Raw genomic sequence first — 12,368 nt, forward strand, 5'->3', positions numbered from 1 at the left:
TTGGAGATACATGCAGGACTGGAACTGGCAGTCAATTACCTGGCATCACAGTGACATTGGTAACTGTTTGCTCATGCAGTTTGTGATCAAACCATGCAGGCAAAGACAAAAAGCGCCAACGATCAACAGATTGTCTGGTTTTGCCAAATACTGTGCAGGCAACTTCACAAGAAGCTGATCTTTGAGATTGCGCATCTCCATGCACAACACTTCATAAGACCTGATGATCACCTGAGCTTGCAAGACCAGGTGCACAGTGCCTGATTTCAACATGTGGACAGAAGCCTGTCACCTTTGATGGACACCTGATCATAGGCACCTGTCATTGGAGTTTGCAATGTCAAGTGCAGAACACTTTGCAGAAGACTTGTAGGCACCCCACAAGCTCAGCCCAGTTGTGTCTTTACCTTCTCATACCTGATGTCATATAGGGGCACAGCTTAGCCAACACAGTCTCACAGGCCAAATGTGGTTCCCGTAAGCCACAGGTTCCCCACCTCTGCTCTGCACAAAACATTTGGTGGCTGGATTTCAAGGACTGCATGTTGTTCAGCTTCTTCTATGGACACAACCCATAAGAAGGAAGACTGGTTTTTGTTCTAAGTGTGTGATGTCAGATAGGAATGCCAAGACCAAGAGGTGCTGGCTAGTTCTGCAGCATCAGGTGTGCCATGGCACCTTCCGCTTCAATGGAGTCCGGGGTCTTTTTCACCTCCAGTCCCATATAGCCATACTCTACCCTTGTTTTATTGTATTCTCCAAGTGCTTGATGAATACTTTTGCTCTTTGCTCCTTTCCCCTCAGCTTTGCTTCCAACCACTAAAATAAAGCTTTCGCATATGCATTTTTTTAAAAAAGGCACCTCTTGGTAGAAATTAAAAGCCGAGGAGGAGCATTTTGTTTTAATTATGGATTACTTCCAGCCACAGACTCTGGGCAGTGAGGGAAGCCCTTTGTGCCAAGACTTCACAGGCAGGTAATGAGGGCTTCTTGTGTACTTTGAGTCACTTGTGCTGCCTCTTTCCTGTTGGTGGAAGAACTCACACAGCTAAATATAGCCCTGCACTGCCTGTTGGGTTTGTTGTTGTGTTTAATTCTTCACTGGGTTCTGAGGTATGTATCTGCTCCAACCAGCTCACTTTGAATGGCCATGTGAGGGAAAGGGCCTGGCAAGCATTCTCCAGGCGATCTTTACAATTCAGAACTAAATTGCTGAAAAACCACAAGGGTTTTGTGCTTCTAATTCCTAGGCATGGTTTGCCATTATGTCCAAACAGCCCCAAAAGCCCACCTACAAAGGAGACTGCTGGCTGCATCTCTGCACAATTTACTGTTCTGGTCTTGCCTCCTTCCAATCAGCCTCAGTGAGGATGGGGGAATAATTTCTGTATCTGGAAAGATCCAGTGAGCCAGCCACACCTAATATGAAGACAAATTACTTGCCCTTAAAGGAGATGTCCTGTTGCAATTTTTCCACTCAGACGGGGCACTTCTGATTAGGGATTCAATGCAGAAATACAGAAAGTGGGCTCTTCTGCAGATGAAGGGTTAACTGGGAGGGGTATTGTTTTGGTCGGTTGCTATGTTACGTGTGTCTTTTTGTGTTTTTATGTAATAAACCGCCTTGTGATCCTTGGATAAAGGGCAGTAGATAAATTTAATAAATAATAATAGCTCTTTCATGTGCGTTTAAAAATACATTTTAGGCTTATGATGGAAGAGTGTATCCAGTTTTAACTGAGGATAAAATAGTTCCTAGGCTGTTACGCAGAACCTACAGACCACAGGCTATTCCATTTCTGTGGCGCACAGCCATGTTTTCAGTGAGCACTTTGGCTGATAACCGGCAGTCCACAGGGCCCTCCCTGGCACTCCTGCCAAGTGTCACTGAAGATGGCAACACACAGGCTGTGTGTTCCCTAATTCAGATCTTTTTTAATGCAGAAAAAGAAACACATTCTTTTGAAATGTAATCCATGTATTGGCTTAATGGTGTAACAATGTTTAATGTTATGTCTCTCTGTTGGACTGCATGCAGGAATTGTGTCAAATGACCATGGCTTATCATGCAATGTGCAGTGACTGAGCGAATGGGCTCCATGAGCCCTGGGAAGCCTTCTTGTTGTTGTTTAGTCGTTTAGTCGTGTCCGACTCTTCGTGACCCCCTGGACCAGAGCACGCCAGGCACTCCTGTCCTCCACTGCCACCTACAGTTTGGTCAAACTCAAGCTGGTAGCTTTGAGAACACTGTCCAACCATCTCGTCCTCTGTTGTCCCCTTCTCCTTGTGCCCTCAGTCTTTCCCAACATCAGGGTCTTTTCCAGGGAGTCTTCTCTTCTCATGAGGTGGCCAAAGTCTTGGAGCCTCATCTTCACGATCTGTCCTTCCAGTGAGCACTCAGGGCTTATTTCCTTAAGAATGGATAGGTTTGATCTTCTTGCAGTCCATGGGACTCTCAAGAGTCTCCTCCAGCACCAGAATTCAAAAGCATCAATTCTTCGGCGATCAGCCTTCTTTATGGTCCAGCTCTCACTTCCATACATCACTACTGGGAAAACCATGGCTTTAACTATACGGACCTTTGTTGGCAAGGTGATGTCTCTGCTTTTAAAGATGCTGTCTAGGTTTGCCATCGCCTTTCTCCCAAGGAGCAGGCGTCTTTTAATTTCGTGACTGCTGTCACCATCTGCAGTGATCATGGAGCCCAAGAAAGTAAAATCTCTTACTGCCTCCATTTCTTCCCCTTCTATTTGCCAGGAGGTGATGGGCCCAGTGGCCATGATCTTCGTTTTTTTGATGTTGATCTTCGTTTTTTTGATGTTGAGCTTCAGACCATATTTTGCGCTCTCCTCTTTCACCCTCATTAAAAGGTTCTTTAATTCCTCCTCACTTTCTGCCATCAAGGTTGTGTCATCTGCATATCTGAGGTTGTTGATTTTTCTTCTGGCGATCTTAATTCCGGCTTGGGATTCATCCAGCCCAGCCTTTCGCATGATGAATTCTGCATATAAGTTAAATAAGCAGGGAGACAATATACAGCCTTGCCGTACTCCTTTCCCAATTTTGAACCAGTCAGTTGTTCCATATCCAGTTCCAACTGTAGCTTCTTGTCCCACATAGAGATTTCTCAGGAGACAGATGAGGTGATCAGGCACTCCCAGGAAGCCTTCTAGATCAGGAAGCCTTCTAGATGGCACCAATTTCATTGCAGGGCCTGATCATTCATGACAGAAACATTTATTTGGCAAAATTCGAATGCCTTCCAGAGGTTGATGTGTGAACCACCTTTTCTTCTGATGCTGCTCATACCTTCCTTATGAGAGCACATCAGAGAACCATATCTTGCCATCACTTTACTATCATTTCCTGACAGAAGGGCAGAGTTTTAAGGAGATGTGAGATCAATTGAAGTGATGTCCTATCAATCAATATTTTGCATTTATTTCCATGCATATGGCAAATAACGTGTAGTGGGTGCACGTGTATACTGCATATGGTGAAATGTTTCTTACTTGGTTATTGTGACCTTGACATGCAGAAACTTAACCCAGATACATAAAGAGAAAGAGAAACACAATGCAAGTCTATAACCCCACCCAGGAATAATTCTCAAAAGTAATTCACATTGAGTTCTGTATGTTCATACAACTACAGTGGAATCTCGGGTTGCAAACGTGATCCGTGTGGGATCCACGTTTGCAACCCGCAACACCGTGTCTGTACACGCGTGGGTTGTAATTAGGCACTTCTGCACATGCGCAAAGTGTGATGTAGTGCTTCTGTGCATGTGCGAGCACTGAAACCTGGAAGTAACCCGTTCTGGTACTTCCGGGTTCAGCACGGTGCGCAACCCGAAATTGCGTAACCTGAAGTGTCTGTAACCCAGGGTACCACTGTACAGACAGTTTCTTTCATCCTAATTTCTGCTGCTTTTCTGAGCGTATCTGTGTTGCCATGTGAACTAGAAACTTTTTTTAAAATTGAGATTTCTGGAAATCTTAATGAGATCCAGCGAACTATATGCCCAGCTGTGCTCTATACATTACAACATCATTTTGGGGTTTGTTTGTTTTTGTTTTTTAAACTCATTTATATGCCTACTATTTCCCTAAGGACTCAAAGCAGCTTCCCATTTCACCCTCACAGCCACCCTGTCTGGTAGTCTAGGCAGAGAAGCAGTACCCAAAGCCACCCAATGGGCTTCAGGGTTGAAACTTTGCAGTTCAAGCCCCCACTCTGTCAGCTGCACCCAACTCCTCCTTGGACAAAAATCATGACTTGCTGTGTTCACATCAACTAGGTAATCTGGTGGCACACATGGCTCTGAAATATGCTTAAAGGGTTATTTCTTTGCAAGTCCAGTTTTAAGACATTGCTGTTCAGTCACCGCAGACAGGGCATGGCCTGGCTCTGAAGTTTCACTTCCTTGTGCCCATTTCGTTATTACTGACCTGAGTAGTCAGACAAAGACAGACCTTTCTTGTTTATGATTTGGGGCATGTGAATCATAAAATCCACACCAATGTCGCTTCCTCCTGAGCAGTAACAAGGAAACTGGTGGTTGCTGGCAAGATCCATTGGGAGGTGGACAGCCTGATGAGTGGGCCTGGAGTCAGCCTAAGGTCACAGAGCTTGTGCGGGGGAAGCAGAACTTTGGAAGCCGAGTTCACAGGGCTTCAAAGAGGCCTTTTTCTTGCACCTCATGGCAATTGTATTTTAGAAGCAAGGCACCACTCTGTTCTTTTTGAACAGTCCCTTTAAGACAACAGTGGTAGCCACAGAGGAAGAGAAGGAGCAAATACAACAGCCTAATCCAGATGCATACGGCAAGGTGTGGCAGATTTGGAGTGCCATGAAAGGCTGGAAATTGTTTTAGCTCCATTAAGGATTTTTTTTTATGTGGTCATATGTTTGCTTTGTATATTTTTAATTATTTCTATTAAGTGATGAACGTGGAGCAAGGCTTAAATAAATGGTTTTAACAGTGTACTTTCCACATCAAGACATCATGCAATTCCCACTATTTCATTAATGGAAATAAATGGATCTGTTTTTAATCGAAATTAATTGGATGATAGCCACAATGTTCTGGGGGGTGTATAACAGAATTTTTTACTGAACAACATAACTTTATCATAAGTGTAAAGTGGTATAGGACTCTGTGTATGCCATAATTGCAGAGGACCACAAAAAGTATGGAACAGTGGGCTCTCCTTTCTGAGAGTCTTCACTTTCTTTCACTTTCTTTCATTTTCTTTTTTTTTTTAAAGCAAGTTTCCAGATCTTTTAGCTACACTGCCGACATCTCAGAAGCCTGAGAGAACAGTGCTTTCAGGGTTTGGAGAAAGGACACCAGTGTTCTTGTCTCCACAGGTCTAGCAAAACCAGGGTAATTTTTGCAGAATAGTTGATGCAAAATGTGATACAATTTGCATCATGGTTGCAAGTCATATAAGACAGCTTTTCTTGGTGTAGAATTTTAACATTTTTTGGGATAGTAAACACCATCCATATGCTCTATCTTAATGCCTGTCATGGTATGAATATATTTGTCTCATCTTTTCAAAACAATGTTTTTGTCCTTGAGAGATCAAATATGGGCAGTGTTTATTCCACCTTAGTATTTGGCTGGAACCAAAGGATCCAGTTAAAATTGCCTCTTAAGTTATGTGTCACCAGTGCTATTTTTCAGGTAAAAGAGGTGCCAGAACTCACCATGAATGACTCCCTTGTTCGCTTATAATGGCAATGGCGCCCACCTGAGAGGTGCCAGAACTGAGTTCCAGTGAGCTCAGGCTGAAAAAAAGCCCTGTGTGTTACCTATGAGCTCCCAGTTGGCCATTCCTGCCTATCGCAGAATTCACAACTTTTTTCTTTCTTTTTCTTTTGCTACACAGACAACTTTGTCCAGAGACCTTCAAGACAATCAGCTGACACAATCCATCACAACCCACCTACCATTGAATTATTGCATCGCTCTAGATCCCCCATTAGTGCCAACCACAGGCCTTCACCAGAACCTGAGCAGCGGTCATTGAAATCCCCCTTGGAGAACACTATCCGTCGCCTCTCACCAGCTGATCGGCTCTCGGGAATGAGGCACCACCAGGAGAACAATAGCCAAGAGTCTTACCCTCTCTCCGTGTCCCCTATTGAGAATAACCACTGCCCAACCCCTTCTGAAGTGCTTCAGAAGCCTTCCAGTCCCCGCCAGGAAAACACAAGGGTGATTCAGCTGATGCCCAGCCCCATCATGCACCCCTTGATACTGAACCCCAGGCACTCTGTGGATTTCAAAGCCTCCAGGTTGTCTGAAGATGGGATGCACAGAGAGGTGAAACCCATCAACCTGTCCCATCGGGAAGAATTAGCATACATGAATCACATCATGGTCTCCGTCTCTCCACCTGAAGAGCATGCAATGCCAATTGGAAGGATAGCAGGTTAGTATGATATATTCCAAGTCATGTATTTTCTTTGGTATCTACCATACGTTTTCCCAAGGGCTGATGCTTGGGAAATTTGTTAATTTCATTTGAAGACAAACAGAAGTCCATAGGTTGAAGGTACTATAGAAGCAAATGGGTAAATAAAGGTATTTACTTTATGGTGATCTGCCATCATCTTGTTCTTAGAACCCAAATCCCCAAAGTTATGGATGGTCTTTCTGACAAAGTAACAACCACCAGCTCCTGATTAATCTTCCTTGCGTTTTCCCATGAACATCATTCCTCAGAATACATTCATTTTATGTATTATTACATGTCATGGTTTCCCAGCAAACAAATTTAATACTGCAACAGGTTAAATGAATGAGCATGGCCCAGGTAAATCTAACTGCTGTTAAGTTTGAAGGATTCCAGTGAGAGAATGCTTAATTCTATTGTATTAAATTTAACAGAGATTCACATTCCTTATTTGCTTGGATTGGCTCTAGGAAGGAGGGATCTAAATTTCTCTTCTGCCAGTGCAAACATAAAGGGGTTCTAATAAGTTATTATTAATCTTCTTTACGATTTACCTAAACATTAGTAAGCACTGTGAAACAATAAAAAATGGCCTGCCCACAGGTTTTCCTTCCCGGTCTGTGACAGTTATACATTGTACAATGCCGGCCTGCTGTTTTAAATGGGCCATTCTGCATTTATTATAATGTGAAGCTCAGTCTGTAGGGTTGTGACCACCTGCTTCATGAATCTGAGAGTCAGACTCAGTTTAATCAAGCAGTTGCTCACTTCCACAGATACCTGCTCACATCAGCAGTCTACTTGTGTGAGCAGTGTGTGTAAGGTAGAAATTAGGGTTGCCATACAACTGGAGTTTCCTGAACATACACTGAATTCTGCAGTGTCCAGGCAGAAATCGGCAAAATGTCTGGGAAAATCTGGATGTATGAGAACCCCTGTTGTCACTTACTGAACTTTATTGAAATATGGCGACCCTAGCAGAAATTCAACAACTGGTAGGTAATTGCCCATTTCCATCTCTGAACTGAAGAAACGACAACATTCTGTATTTTTGGGTTCATGGAAGCAGCAGCAACATCTCCTGAGCTGGTAGTTTCCACGTTGCACAGTTTGTGTGAAAAGTTTTTTATGGAAGCAAGCAGCTCTTAGCAGTAACTCAAAAACAAATCAAACAAACAGGCCTTCCCAATTGGCATTTAATAATGTTGGGTCCTTGCCTACTGAATTGCTATTCCTTCCTTGCAGCATTACAGCAGCAACAACAAAAATGTGACAGGCTGTCGAATAATCTGCTATTCCTTGAAACTCCCTCCCTCTTCAAAGGAAGCATGAGAGGGCAGTGCACCTATTCACTAGAAAGAGCCTCCAGAGTAGAGAAAACCAGAGTCTTATACCTCCAAGGGGTTGCAATGCTTGCAGCTATTGCAAAAACAGCTTTGCTGGCTACTGGCTGCTTTGGGTTTGCTTGCTTGCTTGCTTGCTTGTTTCTCTCTTGAACTCAACGTTGAGAATTAAATGGTGGCTGTTTTGGGACTAAGCTGTCAATACTGCTACAGTTGTACCTTGGTTTAAAACACCTTGTGACTCAAATGTTTTGGCTCCTGAATGCCACAAACCTGGAAGTAAGTGTTCCAATTTGCGAACATTTTTTGGAAGCCGAATGTCCGACACGGCTTCCGCTGGAGTGCAGGAAGCTCCTGCAGCCAATCGGAAGCTGCACCTTGGCTTTTGAACATTTTTGGAAGTCAAACAGACTTCCGGAACGGAATCCGTTCAAGAACCAAGGTACGACTGTAGATCTCCAAACCAGTTTTTACCAGAAATGAGGTCTGTGATACTTTCCTTTCAAGGCTGACTTCCAGATGAGTGAAGTTTACTAGGCCTGTTAAAATCCTTGAGCCAGAGAGAGATTCTTCAGCACATTTGTTGGCTTGAAGCAGCTTTAAAAGAGGGGGAAAGACTGTTGCTCATTTGTGTGTATCACCATATTTTTCCATGTATAAGACTACCCCTAATTTTTGAACCCCAAATTAAGAAATCAATATTTATTTGGGGGGGGGGAGATTGCCCTTCAGTTGTTGAGTTTTTGTGGGGGAGGTTGCCACTGCCAATCACTTGCCACCGATCACCCAACCACCCACCCGCTCGCTGCCAATCACCTGTATGCACGCTTGCCACAGCCACCAGTCACACATCTGCTTGCCAACAGCAATCGCCTGCCCACTTGCCGCCACAGATCACATGCACGCCTCCCTCTGCGTTTACTATCCATGTATAAGACGACCCCCAATTTTTGCCAAATTTTTTAAAGCAAAAAAATTATGGTCTTATACACAGAAAAATATGGTAATTCGCCTAAATACTAAATGTTTCAGCTTGGACCATTAGCCCTCTTCTCACTTTCCATTCCATATATTGAATAAATGCATGGAAGTGGGGAGTGTTTATAGCGGCTGTTGCCATCGCTTGACTGCCATGTCTTCAGTGGAAGGCGAGAACTGGCCCAGAGTGACTGGATGTGCACAGGGTCTGTACTAGCAGATGAGGATTTATGATTTATGCAGGCCCTTATTGTGTCTACTTGTACTTGCATAGCGCCCATTGGCACAAGTGTAAGAACTCAGGAGAACAGTCCCATGAGTCTGAACCGTGAGTCAGTGACTGGGATCACAGGGCTCCTTCCAACATTCCCAGAGCAGCAGAGGGCCCACTACTGGCAAGGGATCATGGAGCAATCCTTGTTTCGAATGGGGAACTGGGAACTTGCCCCAGAGCGCAAGGACCGCTGAGGAGATCTCCCACTGCATATTGGAGATCACTGAGGCATTGGAGAGATTGTAGTGTGACTTTTTCTGTCAATGCTGACCTGTTGTGCTGGCATGCTCAAGAGGGAGGACTGAAAGCAGTGACCACTACTGAAGCCATGGGGGGGGGGGGAGGTTGAAAGGAGCCCACAGAAACCTGGAGCAGGTCATTAAACTGATAAATTGATGATAGGGCTTACTGTTTAACACTGCTCTTCCCTGCCCCCAATCAACAAAATTAATCAGGTGGCATTTTACTACCTGCAGCCCAGAGAAACCGTAACTGTTCCTCAAAGGCAGGGCTTTCATCGTCTAACCAGTTTTGCAGCGCTTGCTGAAGCCATGTCTCATTTTAAGAGACTGCTGCTCATTTGCATACATCAAATATTTTTATACGAAATCTATGAAACATATTCCCATTGTTGAACACTGAAGCACTTTTTGCTGACTTTTAATTAAAAAGCAACACTCAAAAGAAACTAAAAGGGGTTCTGATACTTCACGCAAAGTGATAAACCAAGAAGGAAATGGCAGGATTGCTGAGGTTTCCTCCGGCTAATCTGGTTAGTCCGATGGAAATGTAATCTGCTAGGAAGTCTGCTTAGCTGGACAAACAGCCAAGGTATATCAATGAAAGTTCTATCTGATGTGTAAAATAAGAATGTAGAAGCACAACCAACCTGTAGGATAAAGCAAAACACCCTTTCAGTCATAAGAAACTTCCATGCAAGTTTCCCCCTCTCCATTTATTTTAACAATTAATCCCGCAAACACAGTGGCGTAGCGTGGGGGGTGCAGGGGGGGGACGACCGCACCGGGCGCAACATCTGGGGTTAGGGCAAATCCACGGGTTAGGGGGCGCAAATCCACAGGTTAGGGGGCACAAATCCACGGGTTAGGGGGCGCAAATTACTTGCCCCGGGTGCTGACAACCCACGCTATGCCGCTGCGCAAACACTCATCAACTAGATGAGACAGGAGAGATTTATGATTGCTTATCTCTCCTTTAATTTACTTGAAAAGCAAACATGGGTGGGGTGAAATTGGGTCTGGGCCACAGCACTGAGGTGGAGGGATTAACTTCCACCCCCTACACACACACACAATGGCTACTTTCCCTACTAGAACAAATTCAAATGCTAACTATATAGAACTATTATTATTATTATTATTATTATTATTATTATTATATACCACCCTTCATATGAAGATCACAGGGCGATTCAGATATGACTCAGTGTCCCGCGTTTATTAATTCTGTTTTGACCAGTCCTGGATTTGTAGAAGAAACATATGCTTGAGAAAAGTCTTGCATCTGTACTGGAAATACCTGTTTGCTGTGGGAAGCTGCTCCTTCTTTGCTGTTTTTGGCTTCAGGGTTCCAAGCAAGTCATGAATATTTGCTTGGTGCTAGTCGTAGCCAAGAAATAAAGAACAAGGCAGCACTTAGTTCCATCTGCCTTGTTCTTTCATCTTTGGTGCCTCCTGGCCGTGCATTTCAGTTCCCAGGCTCCCTGATTCCTGTAGCCTTATGCAACCAACCTAGCTATGAAACTACTTTTTTATATTCTGCCATGCACTTAGGCAATTAGTTCGGTGCATCGTATTCCCATAATTCACATTCCCTAACAAGAATGGTAATTATATTAATGAATTATAACATTCAGAATGCTTCCCAGCCCCTAAAAGCATCCTGCAGCCAACATTGCATAGACACAATAGAAGCAGAGAAGCCCTCTTCTGACACCACTGCTGTGGAATAAGCCCTAACATGTGCTCTGGTGTTTCCTTCACTTTCACCCCAGCTATTTCATTCCTCTAAGTTCCCCAGAAAACTTTGGAGATGGCCAAGATATACAATGCATTAGCAAACATTTAGGAGGTATCATGTAAACCATACAGCCCTTTGCTTCATTCCAAAACTTTGAAAAGACTTCCAACAGACCACGAGTCAGAGACTGAACCTAAGACATGATCCCTGAGCAGATGCAAGCTGAAATTCTCAACACACTCAGAAGTTATCACTACCCTTCAGGAGTCTCAAGGTGGCTCACAATCTCCTTTCTCTTCCTCCCCCACAACAAACACTGTGTGAAGTGAGTGAGGCTGAGAGACTTCAGAGAAGTGTGACTGGCCCAAGGGCACCCAGCAGCTGCATGTGGAGAAGCGGAGACGCGAACCCAGTTCCCCAGATTACGAGTCCACCGCTCTTAACCACTGTTGTTGTTGTCGTTTAGTCATGTCCGACTCTTCGTGACCCCATGGACCAGGGCACTCCAGGCAGTCCTGTCCTCCACTGCCTCCCGCAGTTTGGTCAAACTCATGCTGGTAGCTTCGAGAACACTGTCCCACCATCTCGTCCTCTGTCGTCCCCTTCTCCTTGTGCCCTCCATCTTTCCCAACATCAGGGTCTTTTCCAGGGAGTCTTCTCTGGCCAAAGTATTGGAGCCTCAGCTTCAGGATCTGTCCTTCCAGGGAGGCACTAGGACATCTGTCCTTCTTAACCACTACACCACACAAAACAGCTCTCACCATCAGAAAGTTCTTCCTGACGTTTAGTTTATTATTAAAGGTGCTATTCCTGCATACATTGTGTAGCATCCACACAGCTTTGGACTCCTCGCCATTTAACTGAGGGGAATGGAATTTGTTGCCAACTACCAGTTTGCAATCTTTCAGTGACCAGTTTGCAAATGCAGCCCCCATATGGAAGTACCCCAGAAAATGTCCTTACTAAGGGAGACAACATGTGTTGAATTTCTTCTAACCTTTTGTCTTGATAGGGTTAATGTCAGTATCACTTTGTCAGTACCTAAACCTAATACTTGATAAATCAGAATTAATCAAATCCTATTTGAGCGACTTTGTGCAGTACTAGGGCTGCCACCCCTGCTCACTCTGCCCACCAACCCTCCAACTTCTCCAACTACCCTCCAGCTTCTTTGCCATCTGCCCTTCCCCCATACCTCCCCCACCCCTTTGCTCCAAGGCCCTCCCCTTCCCCTTGCACTTTGGCCCAAGCCCCACCCCCTAATAAAGGAGTGGGGGCTTCATAAAGTGGCTTGCCAAACCGCTCTGTGAATCACCTCTCCCTCCT

The 12,368-nt window shown here is 44.5% G+C and overlaps 1 protein-coding gene across 2 annotated transcripts in view; it reads left to right on the top strand.

The window, feature by feature from the left end:
- The window catches only part of ETV6 (ETS variant transcription factor 6), a 145,191-nt gene that overhangs the window by 118,798 nt on the left and 14,025 nt on the right, over nucleotides 1-12,368 (top strand). For both annotated transcript variants that reach the window (XM_028728615.2, XM_028728616.2), the window contains exon 5: nucleotides 5,898-6,443. In XM_028728615.2, coding sequence (XP_028584448.2) covers nucleotides 5,898-6,443 — 546 coding nt within the window. The remainder of the gene's footprint in view (nucleotides 1-5,897; nucleotides 6,444-12,368) is intronic.

The sequence above is a fragment of the Podarcis muralis genome, chromosome 6, assembly GCF_964188315.1.
Source record: "Podarcis muralis chromosome 6, rPodMur119.hap1.1, whole genome shotgun sequence".
Taxonomy (NCBI): domain Eukaryota; kingdom Metazoa; phylum Chordata; class Lepidosauria; order Squamata; family Lacertidae; genus Podarcis; species Podarcis muralis.